Genomic DNA, 21,034 nt, shown 5'->3' on the forward strand with positions numbered 1-21,034 from the left:
ATCTATGTATCTAATCTATTAAATGTATTTTTTACAGCCAAGACTGCTCTCCTGAACTTCAGAGTTGTATGTACGACTGCCTATTTGATACTTCTTCTTGACTGTTTAATTGATATCTCAATACTAACATGTCCAAATCTGAATCTGAACTTCTAGTTTCCTCCCCTATCCCCTGACCCTAACTTGTTTTTTACAATCTTTCCCATCACAACAAATGCCAAATATTCCTTATATTGTTGACTGGACCAAACTCTTGATATTATCCTGAGTCTTTTCTTTTATTATACCCTACATCCAAATCTCAGGAAATCCTGTTGCCTCTAACTTTAAAAAATATATGGCCAACCTGACCACTTCTCACCACCTCCACTGCTACCAGTCTGGTATAAGCCCTCATCCTTTCTCACCTGAATCATTGAAATAGCCTTCTAAATAGTCTACTTGGGGCTTTCCTTGACTCCTTATAGTCTATTCTCAAAAAGGATCCAGGGTGACTCTATTAAAACGTAAGTGAAATTATGTCATACTCCTGTCAGTTGTTCACATCTCAGAGTAAAAGCCAAAGACCTTGCAAAAGCCCACAAAGTCCTCCATGATCTGAATCTGTATTAATTTACTAACTTTATCTCTTGTAATTCTCCCCTCACTTTTACTCACATTAGCCTTTGAATTTTCTGCTCCCTTGGCCTAGAGTACCTTTTTCCCAGATATGTGCATGGTTAGCTTCTTCACTTCTTTAAGTATTTCCTCAAATGTTTTCTTCTCACTGAGGCTTTTCCTGACCCCCCCATTCAAAACTGCCAGCCTCCCCCAGCACTCTCTGTCTTTCTTCTCTGCTTTCTTTTTATTCATAGCCCTTATCACCTGACACCACACTATGTAATTTATTGATATTTATTATGTTTAATGTCTCTCTTCATTAGAATGTAAAATATATTAAGACAAAGATTTTTTTTTCTGTTTTGGTAACTCCAGTATCCTCAGAACATAGAACAGTGATTGACACTAATAATGGCTCAAGAAATATTTGTGAGTGTATTAGTTTAGTTACCTGCTTTTCTCATTTAGCAGTATATTGTGATATACATTTCAATATTTCATTTCATATAGCGCTGTTTCTACATTATAATTTTATAAATATACACTGGTATATTGTATGGATAGACTATAGTTTATTTAACCAATTCAGTTTGGATTTAATTGTGATCACTTTAAATAAGTATTAAGCAAATTAAATGTGTATCAAATAAATCTACGGAAAGCTAAACGAATGCTGAAACAAAGAAACTAAGATTCTAATAATACTAGTAATCTTTTCTCAGAAAAAGATATTTACTTTGGCATTTTCATAAACTCCTGAAGTGAGTGTTACATCAGATTCCTAATGTAAAGAAAGCAAAGTGTAGATTTTACTCTATTTTCATTCATCTCTATCTAATTTCCCACAAACTTTATGTCAAGTTAGAAATTCTTTCCAGCCACATATAAGATATCTAGGTGTAAGGATGTTGGGTGATTAAGAGATATATAAGAGGCAAAGTGGTGTCCAGAATTTATTTGGCGGGAGGTTCTAATTTTATTTCACTTAATGCATGAAATTTGCTCCACAATTCATTCCACACCCCTTCTCTTCATTAACGCCTTTGCGTTGACATCAACGAAACATGTATGCATACTGTATGTTTGTGTGTGTATGAGAGAGGGGAAAGAAAGGGTATGGGATGACTCCAGATATGATGGTGAAGTTTATACTAGAAGGAAAGAAGAGTAATTTAAGTTGGAGGGGGGAGGAGAAGAGAGTGAACCATTTTAGTCTCTTTCTTTACTCAGCTTCACTTTTATACATAAAAGCAAAGGGTATAAAAATTGTAGATACAAAATAGATGTTTAGAAAAAAGTTAACCTAACAGGCCTGAGGCTGCTATCTTTACAAAAGCCTCCTTGCAAGGTTGGTCCTTGGTTGGCATCTAAGAACTTGGATTTGGGGAACATTCCCAATATTCCCAGAACTGATAGGAATGGCTTGCTACACCTAAACTGTCTGTACAAACAATATGATTTATGCTGAACACCTGCCTTCCTTCCAAAAGGCTGCAATTTTGGTATGTGCAAGGCAAAGAACACCTATATGACTAGCTCCCAATAAAAACCCTAGGCACTGAATCTCTAAGAAGCTTCCCTGGTAGACATTTCACACATGTTGTCATAATTTGTAGTTGAAGGAATTACATGCACCCTGTGTCACTTCACTGGGAGAGAACTCTTGGAACCTTGCATCTGGTTTCCTCTGGACTTTGCCCTATGCATTTTTGCCCTCTGTTAATTTTGCTTTTAATCTTTTTACTGAAATACATCATAACCATGAGCACAACAGTAAGCTGAGCCCTATAAGTCCTTCTAGAGAATCATAAAACCTGGGGATTGTCTTGGGGACCTCTGATGCAGTTGATGTCAGAGTGGGACTTACTAAAATAATGCTGACCCACTGAAATATGAAAAAAGCAATTTTTTGGTAAAAGAAAAGATGAAAGGGCAAGGGATGACAAAACTTCTTTGGTGTTAGAATCATCCATAGTATGAAATAGCACCTGAGATACTATCTATTGTGAGAGGTAAAACTTACCTACGGAATGTAAAAATTCCTGGGAGAGTTGGCTTGCTGGATTACCTGCCTGCTTTTGGCCATGCTGGCTAGAGTGGGAAAAAAAGGTGGATCCCAGGTGATGTCTTTGGTTTTTGTTCTTTCCTTCATGTGACAGGTGAAAGGGCCCCAAAATTCCCAAATGTGAGCTTTGGATGGGTCAAAAATGTTAAAAAGTTTGTGTTGCTATCTCCTTCAAGTGGGAGGAAAAAAAGCTTAAATCAGTTCCCAGGGCTCCAGCAAAGCTTTAGATAAAACAGAAAAAAAAGGAGAGGGGAACACTCTAGACATTTTTTCAGCCTAGCTGCTGTTGTTTTAACAGCCCTCCTCCCCTTGTATTCCAGCACATATCTCCCTGCAGCTGTAATGTCAACCCTGTAAATCCTAAATTTACTGCTAGGGGTAAGTAAACTTTCAATGAGGGGAAAAAGGATTTTTAATTCTTTTTATTTTGTGGCTATTGTATCTGGATGTATGATAAAAGTGATATAAAATGTTAAATGCTTGTAATATAAGTGCTAGAGGAATCATCTTGATCAGAGAAAGCATCACAAAAAAAGTTGTTAATGAGATACAACTCCCTTGCTTTTCATCACCATTGAGCAGTTTGAAATTTAAATGCTTTGAGTATTGGAAACAAAACAAGTCCCCATAACTGATAACTTTTACTATTATTTTTTGCCTATCAGAGCCTTTGATAAAAGGGAGACAACAAAAAAATAGAGGCAATCGCTAGATGGAGATAGAGTTGAAGTTTCAAAAAGCAGCTTTTAATTGCTAAGGAACGCTTGTTACATCAGATGTCTGACCCTTAGTGCCTGATAATTTTCTGACCTAATGTGCATATTTTTGAGCAGGTCAAGTTGAACTCTAAGACTGGCACGATAAAAAGGGCTTAGGAAAACCTTGCTTGTCATATGGACTTGAAACACAGCTATCTGGCCCTGCGCAGTGTCTTGGCTTTGCTGCTGCTGAAAGAAAGTCACTGCTTTTTTTGGAATCCTGAATTCACAGATCCTTATTGCCTGGACTTGACTCTAAGCCGAAATCTGATACTGTCTGCTGTGAAGCTGTTTTAGCCTCAACACTAGCTGTACCAAACAGAAATCTGGTGAAATCTCTCCAATCAATAAACAGAACTCGGATTCTAAGACTGTTTCAGACTTAGGATACCCCTCTGTGTGGCCATTAACTATGAAAGCATCATGGATGATGACTGGACTGTCTGGGTCACATACAAATACCCACAGGAAAGAGCTTGTCCTCTGATGAGTTCATCTAAAATCAAAATGCTAATAACATTTATATTTCTGATATAGAGACTAATTACATTCCTAACTTCTGACTCCTGTCCAAACTGTAAGTTGAGAGGGGGGCACACCACAGGGTATGTGACCTCTCTGCCCACCCCTGATAGATCTGACTCTCGACTCCCTCTGGGGGATGTCTCACTGCTGTTGACTTGTTGTTGACTCCCAGATTAGTTGTAGTTTGCAACAATGGACTGATAGTCTGATTCTACTTCCTTCACCTTTCTCCTGGTACTCACACCTTAATATATAAATTTGCTTGCTAAAAGAAGCTGTCCTCAGAAAGGAACTGATCTTTTCTAGGCTGCTTATCAGATGATAAATCATCAGGATGAAAATGGTGGGAGATTATGTACACTCATTTTGAAAATTCAGGACTTTGTCTTGACCAATTCCTGAACATGATGCGTTTTCCTGGTTAAGTTGTATAAACATATTTTTCTATAAATATGCTTTTGTACCTTTTGCCTGCAACCCATCCAGACAAAAGTCTGGGTGAAAGTAGGGGGTGGCTGAAAATGAAATGTAAATATTACTGAATGAGACACACTGATTTTGTAACAATGGAGAAAAAAAGAAACTCTTACACCTGGGGAGGCATGGGTGCATGGTGGGGGGAGGGGGCATTAATGATCTTTATTTATCAAAATTGTTCCTGGAAGCTGTCTCCTTTTCCTGAAGGAGAACTTTTTGTGCTGACTTTCTAAGCTGCTATGAGCTCTTTTAATTCAAACTTACTGCTGAGCCTAAGATCATGCCTGACAGTGCTGATTATGAGACAGTAGGGGCTGGTCCTAGCTTCTGCCCTTTCCACATAAAACACCATAGATGTCATCCATGCTCCTGAGGAGAATAAATTGGTGACATGGACAAGCAAAACTGTTTTGAACTGACTGCCTTCAGGCAATCCTTCTGAAACCAAGGACAGAACCGAAATGGATTGAACTGAAAATCCTAAGGCAGAAGATCCCATGGAGGAAGGCCATAGCGAGATTCTTGTTAACCTGTATTGATTGACTAATTTATGTCCTATTTGGGGGTGTTTTTCCAAGGGTTCAATGTGTGCCTTTCCGGATTGTACCTCTTGTGTGTGTATCCTATTATGACACTGCCTTGGCTCTGCAAGGCTTTCAGGTCAGCTCCAATTTATTAGGCAGAGTTATGCCATGCTTGAATTGATGCCCTGGGCCAGATAAAAAATTTTAATATAGAAACTTAAGAAGGATGCAATCTGGCTTTCTAAGATAGATCTTTCTGATTAATGGAATTTGTTTTAGCTGGCTAAATCAAGGAACTTGAAGAGGCATAACTGGGATTAACACTGCAGGTTGATATCATCTTGCTGTATGGGGTCCTACTACTAATAATTTTCCTATAAAGACACCCAGGCTAAGGGCTAAGGGGGTAGACTATGCAGAAAAGGGTTAACAGAAGTCCAGAGACTGTTATACTTAGAAAGTCTTGCTTGCAAGGTTGGCCCTTGGCTGGCATCTAGGAATTTGAATTTGGGGAGGATGCCCAACATTCTCAGAATGTACAATGGTGGTTCACTGTGCCTAAACTGTTTGTACAAACCATGTGGCTTATGGTGAACATCTGCTTTCTTTCTGAAAGTCTGGAATTTTGGCACATGCTAGGCAGAGGGTATCCACATGACCAGCTTCCACTATAATCCCTGGGCACTGAGGATATTGAATTCTGGCATGACAGTGTGAGGAGCTCCATGGGCCCACTCTCTAGTGAAACTTGTGAAAATTATGTTAAAACATCAAATATTTAAAATCTCTGGAGATAGTCTTAAGGGCATACAACAAGTAAAGAAACATCTATTCAAGAAAATCTACTAAAATTCAGTAAGAAAAGAGATTTGTGACATTTGAAGCAAGGGTGCTCCCTCCCTCCCCTCTCCCAAGACAGCAGGATGGAAACTCCATTCCAGACAGATGCAACCAAGAACACAGTGCTACCTCTCCCCCAAGCTCCTGGTTGGAGAGCTTTTTTCTCCAGAGGAGCAGGATCAGCACTTATTATCCTGCTCCCAGCTACCTATTACCAAGGCTAAGGTCCAGGAGAGTATGGCCAAGAGATGGAGGTTCTATTCTTCCTGCGAGTCCCCACTCATGGAACAGAGGTTTTATCTTGAGTGTGGTGCTGCTGAGATTACTGGGGCCCCAACTGTTTTTGTCTCAGCTCATAAGGCAGTGGTTCCATGCCAGGAGAAACAGACCAAGAAAACCTGAGGCTACTGTCTACCTCCACTGAGCACTTAGGTCCTAAAGCAGAGTTGTCACCCAGAGAGAAGTGCACCACTGTCCCTACCCCCAGCTCCAGAGATTTGTCTCAGAGATTTTACCTGGGGGGAGAAGCATGCTATAAAACAAATAGCTCTTAATCTCTTCCCAAAGTAACTGACTTCATTTGCTACAAAGCATGGAGAAGTTCAAGACTAAGAGTATACTCAAAAACAGGAGAGGTTGTGGTGAATGGCAGTTGAGAGGAGACTAGTAGAGTCAATAAAGATAAAGGTTAAACTGTATGCAGCTAGTTTAAGGAGAAAATCAGGGAAAAACAGCTGGGAGGAGCACTCATAGCGTCAGATGAATATCAAATACTGCCCTAAGGTTATATTCCTTCAAAGAAGACTAAATTTGATTGGATTAGTCTATAGAGCAATTTATGCTCCAGGGAATTGTTGAAAACAATAGAGCAATTAGCAGTCAACTAGTGGAGCTTAACAGCTGGGTGTGCCTAGGGAAAGAGACAAAGAGAGCCCTGCCAAAATCACTGTCATCAGAGTGACCATGGGCAACCCAAAGCTGTGCACGTCTGAAGGGATATAAGAGGCTTGAAACTATGGGGGCAAAATAGACTTTGTGAAAATTCAGCCGGCCACTAAACAAATAAGCATGCAAGTAACAACAATAAGCTCCATAGTGGGGAGAATAGTATATAGAGTTGCTAGAATATATTAGCTAAAATGTCCAGTTTTCAACAAAAATTTGTGACATATGCAAAGAAACAGAAAAGTATGACCCATATACAAGAAAAAAAAAAAAAAAAGAGGCAACAGAAACTGTCTCTAAGATCAACCAGATGTTGGATTTAACAGAAAAAGACTTCAAAGTAGCCATTTAAAAAGGCATTTAAAAAACTAAAGGAAACCATAGTTAAAGAAATAAAGAAAGGTATGATGACAATGTCATATCAAAAAGAGAATATGACCACAGAGAAAGAAATTATAAAAAATAACAAAATGAAAATTCTGGAATTTAAAAGTACAATAACTCAAATAAAAATTTACTAGAAGGGCTCAACGATAGGTTTTAACTAGCTGAATAAAGAATTAGCAAACTTGAAGACAGATCAATAAGGATTATGCAATCTGAAGAACAGAGAGAATGAATAATCAAAAAAATGAAGAGAGCCTCAGAGAACTATGGGATACCATTAAGTATACCAGTACTTGGGAGTACTAGAAAGAGAGAAGAAAGAAAAAGAATAAAAAATATTTGAAGAAATAATGGTTAAAAACCCAACAAGTTTATTGGAAAACACTAAGTTACACATACAAGAAGCTCATGTCAGAAGGATAAACACAAAGAAATACACAAATGGACACATCATAGCAAACATGATAAAAATCAAAGACAAGGAGAAAATCTTGAAAGCAGCAAGAGAAAAGAATTCATCCTATACAAGGGAACCCAATAAGATTAATCACTGACTTCTCAGCAGAAACAATGAAGTCCAGAAGGAAGTGAGATAACATATTTAAAGTGTTCAAAGAAAATAATGGCAACCAAGGATCCTATATTCAGCAAAGCTATCCTTCAAAAATTAAGAGGAAACAAAGACATTCCCAGATAAACATAAACTGAGAGAACTTGTTGCTAGCAGATGCCACCCCCCCAAGAACTGTAAATGGAGTTTTTCAGGCAGAAAGCAAGTGACCCCAGAAGGTAACTTCAATCCATATGTAAAAACAAAGACCACCAGTAAAGGTAGGTATGTAATTATGAAAGGGAGTATAAATACATATTTTTTATTTCTACTGTTAGCTGATTTTAAAAATCAATTTTATAAAATAATATATATATAATGTATTACAAAGCTATAATATACAGAAATGTAATATATTTGCCAATAACAGGACAGGTGGGTTGGAGCAAAGTTGAATTGGGCTAAAGAAATTACTCCTGATGATAATTCAAAACCAGAAGAACAAATGAAGAGAATCAGAAATGATAAATAAGAAAATTAATATAGTAATAGCTATAAATATATCCTTGATCTCATTTCTTCTCTCAGATTCTTTAGAGACATAAAATTATATAAAGTAATATTTATAACAATGTATTGAGGGTGTTTAACATGAATACATACCATACGTATAACATTAAAACTATATAAAATGGGGAGAAAGAATAGAGAAATATAGTACTAACATTTCTATATCTCATTGGAATTAAGTTATCATAAGTCTGAAGGAGATTCTGATAAGTTGTACATGGTAAGCCATAGGGCATCCACTAAGGAAATAAACAAAAAATAGTGAGAAAATCTTGACAAAAAATTAAATGCTTCATTAGAAAATATTCACTTAAAGCAAAAGAAAGCAGTAAAGGAGGAATAGAGGAACAAAAAAGACGTAAGACACATAGCAAATGAAAAATACAATGGCATACATAAATTTGACTATAATAATAGTAATATTAAATGTGATTGGATTAAGCAATCCAATCAAAAGGCAAAGACTGTCAGACTAGATAACAAAATAAGATTCAACTATATGCTGCCTAGAGGAGTTACTTTAGATTCTAAAATACAAACAGATTGAAAGTTAAAGAATGGAAAATATATTATGATGCAAACAGCAACCATAGAAAGCTGGAGTGCCTATACTAATATCATAAAAAAGAACTTAAAACAAAAACTTTACTAGAGATAAAGAGGGACATTTTAAAATGATAAACTGTCAACCCATGAGGAAGATATTACAATTATAAATATATATGCACTTAATAACAGAGTACCTAAATACATAAAGGAAAACCTGACAGAAATGAAGGAAGAAGTAGAAAATATATCAATAATAGTTGGAGATTGCAGTACCCCATATTCAGTAATGGGTAGAACAATTAGGCAGAAGATTAACAAGAAAATGGAAAACTTGAACAACACTATAAACCAATTAAAACCAATAGACATTGATAAAATATTCCACCTAACAACAAAAGAATATACATTATACTCAAGTGCACATGGAACATTCTCCAGGATAGACTATACGCTATGCCATTAAAAAACTCAGTAAATTTGGGGCCAGACCCCTGGCTTAGCAGTTGGGTGCGCGTGCTCCACTGCTGGTGGCCCGGGTTCAGATCCCGGGCACGCACCGATGCACTGCTTGTTGGGTCATGCTGAGGCGGCGTCCCACATACAGCAACTAGAAGGATGTGCAACTATGACATACATATACTGGGGCTTTGGGGAGCAAAAGGGGAAAAAAAAAAGAAGGAGGATTGGCAATAGATGTTAGCTCAGGGCCAGTCTTCCTCAGCAAAAAGAGAGGAGGATTGGCCCGGATGTTAGCTCAGGGCTGATCTTCCTCACACACACAAAAAAAATACTCAGTAAATTTAATGGAATAAAACAATACAAATTATTTTCTCTAACTACAAGTGAATGAAACTAGAAATTATTAACAGAAGGAAAACTAGAAAATTCACAAATATGTAGGAATTTAACAACATACTCTTAAAAAACCAATGAAGTTAAAGGCAAACTCCAAAGGAAATTAGAAAATACTTTGAGATGCAAGTAAATGAAAACACAACATACCCAAAGTGATGGAATCCAGAAAAAACAGTGATCAGAGGAAATTTATAGCTTTTAATGCTTACATCATTTAGAAAGAAAGATTCCAAATCAATAACCTAACTTTACACCTTAAAGAACTAGAAAAAGAAGAGAAAGTTAAATCTACATCTATAAGGAAATAATACAGATTAGAGTATTGATAACTGAAATGGAGAATAGAAAACCAACAGAGATAATCAATAAAACCAAGTTACTTCTTTGAAAAGATCACAAAATTGGTAAGTCTCTAGCTAGACTGACTAAGAAAAAAAGAGAGAAGACTAAAATTATTAAAAACAGAAGTGAAAGTGGAGCATTACTGAAGACTTTACAGAAATAAAAAGAATTATAGGAGAATATTATGTACAATTGTATGCCAACAAATTAGATAACCTAGATGAAAAGGATAAATTCCTAGACACATAAAGTACCAAAACTGGCAGAAGGAGAAGTAAAAATTTTGAACAAACCTATAACAATTGAAGAGACTGAATGAGTAATCAAAAACCACCCAAGAAAGAAAAGCACAGGACCAGATGATTTCACTGGTGAATTCAACCAACAATTAAAGAATAATTAACACCAATCCTTCTCAAACTCTTCCATGAAACAGAAGAGAAAGGATCACTTCCTAACACATCCTTTGAGGCCAGAATTACCCTGATAACAAAGCCAGATAAAGACATCATAATAAAAGAAAACTATAGACCAATATCTCTTATGAATATAGATGTAAAAATCCTTAAGAAAATATTAGAAAACAGAATCCAGCAGCATGTTAGGAGGATTATACATTATCACCAACTGGGATTTATCCTAGGGATGCAAAATCAATTTTAACATGAAAAAAATCAATTAATGTAACACATCATATCAATAGAATAAAAAAATCACATAATCATATCAATACATGCAGAAAGCACATTTGACAATACCCTACACCCTTTCATGATAAAAACACTCTACTAAAAACTATTAGGACTAATAAATGAGTTCATTAAGATTTAAGATAGAAGATCAATATTAAAAAATCAATTGTATTTCTATACACTTGCAATGAAGAATCCAAAAATTAAATTATGAAAAAAAACTCAATTTATAATAGCATCAACAAAATAAAATATTTTGCAATATATTTAACAAAAGAAGTTCAAAAATCATACTCTGAGAACTACAAAACATTGTTGAAAGAGATTTAAAAAGATCTAAATTAATGGAGAAACATTCCATACTCATGGATCAGAAGATTTAATATTGTTGAGATGGCAATACTTCACAAATTGATCTACAGATTCAATGCAATCTGTTTCAGAATCTCAGGTGACTTCTTTGTATGAATTGACCAGCTAACCCTAAAATTCATAAGGAATTGCAATGGAACTGAAATAACCAAAATAGTCTTTAAAAGAAGAAGAATGTAGGAGTACTTATACTTCCAGATTTCAAAACTTACTACAAATCAACGGTAATTAAGACAATGTGGGGTTGCACAAGGATAGGCAAATAGATAAATGGAATAGAACTGAGATCCAGAAATAAAACCATGGGTCTCTGGTCAACTGATTTTTACAAGTGTGCCAAAACTATTCCATGGGGAAAGAATAGTCTTTTCAACAAGTAGTATTGGGTCAACTGGACAGCCACATGCAAAAGAATGAGTCATTCTTTCACATCACATCATAAACAAAAAATGACTCAAAATGGGTCAAACAACTAAATGTTAAAACTAAAACTATAAAAGTCTTAGAAAGAAACACACACATAAATCTTCACAATCTTGGATTTGGCAAATGATTTTTAGATGTGACAACCACACTATGAGGAAAAAAGTAGATAATTTGGACTTCATCAAAATTAAAAAAAAAATTGTGCTTCAAAAGATACCATCAAGAAAATGAAAAGACAACCCACAGCATGGGATAAAATATTTGAAAATCACATATCTGATAAGAAACATGTATTCAGAATATATAAAGAACACTTACAACTCAATAACAAAAAATAATAAAAATATAAAAGAAGATCTGAATAGACATTTATTCAAGTAAGATATACAATGGTAAAAGAGCACATAAAAAGATATGCAACATCATTAGTCATTGGGGAAATATAAATCAATAACATCAATGATATTCCATTTCACATCTACTAGGATGGCTAAAATAAAAAGTCAGATAATGACAAGTGTTGATGAGGATGTGGAGAAATAGGAATCCTCATACACTGTTGATGAGAATGTAAAATTGTGCCTTCACTTTGGAAAACAGTCTGCAAGTTCCTTAAGTGATTAAACATAGAGTAACCATAAGACCCACCAATTCCCCTCCTAGGTATATGTCCAAGTGAAATGAAAACACGTCTAAGTACATAAATATAGCAATGTACTTCATAACAGCCAAAAGTTGTAATCAATTGACAAACACACACAAAAAAATGCAATATATCCATATGATGGAATATTATTTGGTCATAAAAAGAATAAAATACTGATACATGCTACAATAGGGATTAACGTTGAAAGCATTATACTAATTGAATGAAGGCGGTTATAAAGGGCCATGTATTATATGATTGCATTCATATGAAATATCCAGGATAGAGAAATCTACGGATAAAGAAAGTAGATTAGTGCTTTCGTAGGGCTAGGGGGAGTGGAAGAGTTAGACAGATGATAACCATAGAATACAGGGCTACCTTTTATGGTGATAAAAATGTCCCAAAATTTACTGTTGTGATGGCTGCACATATCTGTGAATATACTTAAACCACTGAATTGCATAGTTTAATGAGTGAATTCTTACTCAATAAAGCTGTTTAAAAAAAACACCTTGGGCACTGAGAATCTAATGAGCTTCCCTGGTAGACAACATTTCATATATGTTGTCGTAAGTTGTTAGTGGATGAATTAAATAGCTCTTGTGTGACTCCACTGAGAAAGGACTCTTGGAACCTCGTACCTACTTTCTGCTAGACTTACTCCATGTGTGTTTTCCCTTTACTGATTTTATTCTATTTTGTGTCCTCTTGCTGTAGTAAATCATATCCTTGAGTAACTACTGTATGCTGAGTCCAGTGAATCCTCCTAGAGAATCATTGTACCTGGATATTGTCTTGGGGATCCCTGATACAACAAGTCCTGACTTAAATTTTTCCAAATATTGACAAAGACTATATAAAATCCTTAGTCAATTTATTTTGAATATATTCACCTTTGTTATCAATTTGTTGCACTGAGTGTTGTTCTTCGGTTTCCCTTCCTTGGCCAAGTGGAGGTGACAGGAAAACAGGCCTCCAAAAACCTATAAACATATTAAATAGACTCCATTATTTTCCAATTACTAATAAAATAAGATTGTAGAAAGGAAAAATTTATATTATATGATTCTGTAGTGAAAAATTGTTTCTGAGAATACTATTTTTCTTCAAATATACTAGTAATGGTGATCCTCTTCTCAATTTTCATGAAGTTTATTAAAACAATACTGAAAACTAAGTTAAAAATATTCCACCATATACTGGTGATATATTTGCCCCATATAAAATTTCAGCAGATGATCAGTTAACTCTCTCTAAAAATTTTTGTAGCCAGTTCTTATCCTAATAAATGAAATAGTGGGTATAAAATTGACTACCAAGCACTCATTAGGATGGATACTATCAAAAACACAAAAAATAACAAGTGTTGGTGAGGATGTGGAGAAATTGGAACACTTTTGCACTGTCGGTGGGAATGTAAAATGGTACAGCCATCATAGAAAACAGTATGGCGGTTCCTCAAAATTTAAAAATAGAATTACCATATGATACAACAATTCTATTTCTGATTATATACCCCAAAAGAATTGAATCTCAAAGAGATATTTGTACATACATGTTCATAGTAGCATTATTTACAATAGCCAAAAGCTGGAAGATACCCAAATGTCCATTGACAGATGAATGGACAAACAAACTGTGGTATAAGCATACAATGAAATATTATTTAGCCTTAAAAAGAAAGGAAATTGTGACACATGCAACAATATGGATGAACCTCAAAGATATTATGCAAATTCAAAGAAGCCAGGCACAAAAAGACAAATACTATATATGAGATAAGTACTTATATGACATACTTAGAGTAGTCAAAATCATAGATACAGAAAGTACAATGGTGGTTGCCATAGACTGGGGGAATGGGAGAACAGGGGAATGGGGAGTTATTGTTTAATGGGTATAGAGTTTTAGTTTTGCAAGATGAAAAGAGTTCTCGAGGTTGGTTGCACAAGAATGTGAATGTACTTAACACTACTAAACTGTACACTTAAAATGGTTAGGATAGTAAATTTTATGTAATGTATATTTAACCACAATTTTTTTAAATGAACAAAAAGGCTAACAATAGGCTATGGTGGAGTATGGGAGTGAGGGGATATGGATATGTGATTGTGTCAGACAGAACGGAGATTTCAGTTCAATGATCCCAAAATGATAGTACTTGGTGTAAAATTTTAAAGTGCAACATAAATTCTAAGCATCATTATGACTTATAAACATAGAAGTTGAGAATACGAGTTAATATTATCAATGAGCTCTGGACTGTTCTCAGAAAAGGCATTTTGTAAAAAAGACAAAATAAAAATTAAGGGGTTTTGCAATCAACTGTTCATTTGTTAAAAAAAAATAACTACTATCATTTAGGTTTTGTAGTCACAGGAACAAAGAAACTTAATTCTGGGCCTGGGAGTTTCAGCAAAGCTGCTTTTCCTTCTATCTCTTCACTATAAGACGGCATAGAGAAGAGACTGACACGGTGCAAGCTGACTTTAAGAGGAGTGTATTGCTCATTTGGGAGTGAATATGAGATGACTAGCACAAACAGCAATTTTTCTATGCCCATAGGCTTCAATTTTATTTCCAGGATTTTTTAAATCACATTTAGCCTATCAGTTTATATTTTCAATATATAACAGCTGAAGATGGGTGGAAGCAGCTAGCAAAATTTTGGTTTTATGTTTGGAAGAGATTCCACCTGTGGATTGACCATATATCAATGCATGTTTTATATTAATAATAATTCACAAATTAGATAATTACTGTCCAGTTGCAAATTTTTCAAAGGTGTCAAAGCCTTTTATAAAAAATTAGACTCATAGAAAGTGTAGTTAATTGACTAGTTTCATGTGGAATAATATTATTTTCTCAATTAGATTATAAACTTCATGAAATCAAAGATATAGTTGAGATAACACTAGCCTAGATGTTTCTATGCTCTAGCTTAGCAACTAACTGCCTATGTAACATTTAGTGAAGTAGTCTGCTTGAGCCTCAGTTTCCCCATTTTTGAAGCAGGTACAATAATGCTATAGTGTAGTAGTTCTTTCTAAATTAGAAGATCATGAGGTTAAAAAAGAGTTGAGATATAAGTAACATAATTAAACTTGATTAAGAATTCAGGCTCTGGAGTCAGATAAACCTAGGTTCAAAGTCCAAGAAAAGTCAGCAGAAAATTTTAACCTCATTGTCCTCACTGTAAAACTGGCATAGTACATACCTCTTAGAGCAGAGAGATAGTATGTCTTCAAGTTTAACAGCACAGACTTTGGAGCACGGGTTCACATCCTGGCTCTCATTTATTGTCTGACTTTGGTTAATTACATAACTTCTTTGTGCCTCAGTTTCTTCATTTGTAAAACAGAGATGATAATAATGCCTACATCCTTGGGTTGTTGTGAACTTTTAATGAATTCATACATATAAATCTAGTGAGTCAGTATTAATTAATTTGTGCTAGTGAATTGGTACTAACAAATTAATATACATAAAATGCTTAGAACAGTTACTGGATATGCTGTATAAAGCTTAGCTATTATCGGTAAATGGAGATGACAACAGTGAATGGGCTTAGATGTAATAATGCATGTGATTTGTGTAGCACAGTGATTGACACAATCAACATCAGATGCTAGTATTATTTTTACATTAATGGACTTTGAAAGGTGCTATATAAGTTTAAGATATTATACTTTTATATGTTTATTATAATATATGCTGAGCATACAGTAAGCATTTGATTGAAAAAAATTTACAAAGCACATCAATAACAATGAAGTTGAGTCCCTGAGCAATAGTTTTGCACCTTTACTGGACTTTTATCAGATGGTATTTGAAAATATTAAAAACTGAAGTTGAATGAGAAATGTGAATCTTTATACCCTCTATGCTGATTAATGCAATTCTTATAGGATTGCTAGTATTACCTCATTGAGAGGTATTAGAACAGAATGATATTGGATTAAGGGAGAATTAACTTAGTGTTACTAAATTCAAATCCAGTGAAAACATTGTTTTAAGATTTTTTCCCTCTCCTCACAAAAAAGTAATACATTTATCACCACTCCACCAATATGCTGCTTTATAAAAGGATCTCAGAAATTAATTTCTCACATTACTTAATCTTCTCCAATAGAATTGCATTTCAACAAGAAATCAGAATTTTTCTCAGGGAATATAAATAAATCAGACGAATATTTTCCTTTGACTGTTCAAATAAAATATCACACAGTTATTCCAGTTGAATTAATGGCTTGAAGATAAATGTACCTGTCTGACTACCATGGCAATCTCTGCATAGCACTTTGTGTTAGTAAATGCCCAAAAATATGTAGTGTACTTTATTTTTATTGGATTCAATACTCCACCCACATAAAAGCATATGACATGAAAAAGTCAGTATTATACAGGACAAATTTCAAGACTCATGTGGAAATGGCATATTAAAATAAGAAACACTGATAATAAATTAAATACATATTATTTCAAATACTCAGTTTTTGAAAAGTCACTGGAGTTTATTGAGGAATAGAACTTCATGTTATTTTTCAGAAGGAAGGTATCTTATGAATGCTTAGGGGAAGTTATTAGTTTTTTGTGTGCTTCGAGTTGTAGCTGAAAGGCTTGGTGGAAAATGACTAATGTGAAGAAAAACACTATCCATGAGATAATAATAGTTCCCTTATCATAATAAACATACCTTAATAAAATGGCTTAGGAAATAGAGAATTTAATGATTTAGTGTGGTGTACTAAATGTGACTAACATGGTAACGCCAACTATTTATTGAAAATTAAAGAGCTTTTATAATAACTTTGAGAGAAACAAGATAAGTTGAATGTTTATACAGTTAGGCTTGGATGCTTATTCTCTTCACAGTAACTGACAATGGGGAAAGGTTTGTGAGCAATCTCTATTCACCCATTCCAGACTGATGGAAGTTAAATTCAACATGCTGTTTCCTAGACCAGAATAACCATCTTTGCTAATAATTCTTAATTTTCCTTCTTTTAAGATAAGGAGATAACTAAAAAGAGATGATTTGCCTAATTTTTAAAAGTGAATTGGAAATCTGGGATTAAAATGTCTTTTCTCTGAATTTCTGATAAAATGATCTCAGGATCAAATCTGTTAAAGCTACTGCCATTTTGATAAGTACAGCTACTTCAATATGGTAATGAACTCAAAACATAAAAAGGGATAATTTATGACAACAAAAACATAAAAGGGGAGGAGGAAAATGATGGAACCTGCATAGGCAAATGAATAAGATGCTATCAGCAGAAAGAGGACTATTTATCTACGAGATGTTGTATACAAACTTCCTGGTAACCACAAAACAAAAATCTAGAGCAGAGACACAAAATGTAAAAAAAGAGGAAACTGAAAAAAACATCATAGAAAATCACCAAACTAAAATGGTAGACAAAAAGACAGGGGAAAAAAAAAACAATGGAGACATAGAACAACCAGAAAATAAAGATAAAATGGCAGGACTAAGTTCTCATATATCAATAATCACCCTAAATGTAAATGGATTGAACTCACCAATCAAAAGGCGCAGAGTAGCTGGATGGATTAAAACCAAGATCCAACTATATGCTGCCTTCAGGAGACTCATCTCATCTCTAAAGACAAAAATAGGCTCAAAGTGAAGAGGTAGAAGGTGACACTTCAAGCAAATGGTAGCAAAATGAAAGCAAGTGTAGCCATACTTATATCAGAAAACATAGACTTCAAGCCAAAAAAGGTAACAAAAGACAAAGATGGACATTATATAAAGATAAAAAGGACAATCCATCAAAAAAACATAACATTCATTAATGTATATGCAACTAACATAGGAGCACCAAAATATATAAAGCAACTGTTTCTCCCTAAAGGGATAAATTGTCAGCAATACAATAATAGTAGGGGACTTTAATACACCACTTACATCAATGGATAGATCATCCAGACAGAAAGTCAACAAGGAAACATTTGCCTTAAATTAAACATTAGACCAGATAGACTCAATATATATATACAGAACATTCCATCCAAAAGCATCAGAATACAGATTCTTCTTAAGTGCGCATAGAACACTCTGAAGGATAGATCGTACGTTGGGACACAAAACAAGTCTCAATAAATTTAAGAAGACTGAAATCATACCAAGCATCTTTTCCAACCACAATGGTATTAAATCAAAAATAAACAACAATAAGAAACTGGAAAAATCACAAATATGTGAAGATTAAACAATATGCCACTGAACAACTACTGGGCCAATTATGAAATCAACAAAGAAATAAAAAAATACATAGAGACAAATGAAAATGAAAATATGACATACCAAAATCTATGGGATGCAGCAAAAGCAGTACTAAGGGGAAGTTTATAGCAGTACAGGCCTAACTCAATAAACAAGAAAAATCTCAAATAAACAATCTAAACTTACATCTATGGAACTCAAAAAAGAAGAACAAATGAAGCCCAAAGACAGTAGAAGTAAGGAAGTAATGAAAATCGGAGTTGAAATAAATGAAATAGAAACTAAAAAGATACTAGAAAAGATCCATGAAACTAAGAGCTTGTTTTTTGAAAAAATATCAAAGTTGGCAAAGCTTTAGCTATACTCACTAAGAATAAAAGAGAGAGGGCTCAAATAAATAAAATCAAAAATGAAAGAAAAGTTACAAAAGATACAACAGAAATACAAAGGATCATAAAAGACTACTATAAATGGCTATACATCAACATATTAGAAAATCTAGAAGAAATGAGTAAATTCTTAGAATCATACAACCTTCCAAGACTGAACCATGAAGAAATAGAAAATTTGAATAGATTGATCACTAGTAAAGATTGAAACAGTAATCAAAACCTCTCAAAAAAGAAAAGTCCAGGACCAGATGGCTTCACTGGTGAATCCTACCAAACATTCAAAGAAGATTTAATACCTATCCTTCTCAAACTCTTCCAAAACATTGAAGAGGAGGGAATGTTCCCTAACTCATTTTATAAAACCAATATTTCCCTGATACCAAACCAGACAAGGACAACAAAAAAAGAAAATTACAGGCCAATAACTCTAATGAACATAGAAGTAAAAATTCTCACCAAAATATTAGCAAACCGAATACAACAATACATTAAAAAGATCATACATCATGTTCAAGTGGGATTTATTCCAGGGATGCAAGGATGGTTCAACATCTACAAATCAACCAACATGATACACCACATGAACAAATTAAAGAATAAAAATGTTATATCAATGGATGCAGAAAAAGCATTTGACAAGATTCAACATCCATTTATTATAAAAACTCTCGATAAAATGGGTACAGAAGGAAAGTATTTCAACATAATAAAAGCCATACATGACAAACCCACAGCTAACATCATACTCAATGGTGAAAAGTGAAAGTTTTTCCTCTAAGATGGGGAACAAGACAAGGATGCTCACTCTCACCACTTTTATTCAACATAGTATTGTAAGTCCTAGCCAGAGCAGTTAGGCAAGAAAAAGAAATAAAAGGCATCCAAATTAGAAAGGAAGCGGTAAAGGTGTCACTATTTACAGACATGATTTTATATACAGAAAACCCTAAAGACATCACAAAAAAAAAAAAACTATTAGAAATAATAAAGGGATACAGTAAAGTTCCAGAGGACAAAATCAATATACAAAAATCTATTGGGTTTCTATACACTAAAAATGAACTATCAGAAAGAGAATTGAAGAAAACAATCCCATTTCCAATTGCAACAAAAAGAATAAAATGCCTAGAAATAAATTTAACCAAGGAAGTGGAAGACCTGTACACTGAAAACTATAAGACGTTACTGAAAGAAATTGAAGAAGACACAAAGAAATAGAAAGATATTCCATGCTCATGGATTAGAAGAACTAACATTGTTAAAATGTTCATATTACCTAAAACAATCTACAGATTCAGTACAATCACTGTCAAAAATCCCAACAGCATTTTTCACGGAAATAAAACAAAAATATCCTAAAATTTGTATGGAACTACCAAAGACCTCGAACAGCCAAAGCAATCCTCAGAAAAATGAACAAAGCCAGAAGTATCACACTCCCTATTTCAAACTATACTACAAAGCTCTAGTAACCAAAACAGTGTGGTAATGCCAGAAAAATAGACACACAGGTCAATGGAACAGAATTGAGATCCCAGAAATAACCCCATACATATATGGACAACTAATTTATGACATGAAGCCAAGAACAAACAATGGAGAAAGGAAAGTTTCTTCAATAAATGGTGTTAGGAAAACTGGACAGCCACATGCAAAAGAATGAAAGTAGACCACTATCTTACACCACACAGAAAAATTAACTCAAAACGGATTAAACACTGAAATGTAAGACCTGAAACCATAAAAATCCTAGAAGAAAATATAGGTGGTATGCTCTTGGACATTGGTCTTAGAAAAATCTTCTTAGATATGTCCTCTGAAGCAAGGGAAACAAAAGCAAAAATAAACAAATGGGACTACGTCAAACTAAAAAGCATCTACACACTAAAGGAAACCATCAACAAAACAATAAGACAACCTACCGAATGAGAGAAGATATTTGCAAATCATATATTTGATAAGGGGTTAAATATTCAAAATATATAAAGAACACAAAACAAAAAAAAAACCCTCAAAAACAAAACAAAACAAAACAACTCAAAAACAAAAAAACAACCCGATTAAAAATTGGGCAGAGAATCTGAATAGACATTTTTCCAAAGAAGACATACAGACTGCCAACAGGCATATGAAAAGATGTTCAACATTACTGATTATTAAGGAAATGCAAAGCAAAACCACAATGAGATATCACCTCACACCCGTTAGAAAAGCTATTATCAAAAAGACAAGAAATAACAAGTGTTGGAGAGGATGTAGAGAAAAG

At 34.3% G+C, this 21,034-nt stretch overlaps 1 protein-coding gene across 1 annotated transcript in view; it reads right to left on the reverse strand.

Annotated features, from left to right (window-relative positions):
• The window catches only part of LOC101400542 (uncharacterized), a 460,477-nt gene that overhangs the window by 40,809 nt on the left and 398,634 nt on the right, over window positions 1-21,034 (reverse strand). The window contains exons 11-12 of the mRNA XM_087426455.1: window positions 13,020-13,109; window positions 12,784-12,786 (exon numbers count right to left, since the gene is read on the reverse strand). Coding sequence (XP_087282581.1) covers window positions 12,784-12,786; window positions 13,020-13,109 — 93 coding nt within the window. The remainder of the gene's footprint in view (window positions 1-12,783; window positions 12,787-13,019; window positions 13,110-21,034) is intronic.

The sequence above is a fragment of the Ceratotherium simum genome, chromosome X (genome assembly GCF_057802395.1).
Source record: "Ceratotherium simum simum isolate JZ-2026a chromosome X, ASM5780239v1, whole genome shotgun sequence".
In the NCBI taxonomy this organism is placed as follows: Eukaryota; Metazoa; Chordata; class Mammalia; order Perissodactyla; family Rhinocerotidae; genus Ceratotherium; species Ceratotherium simum.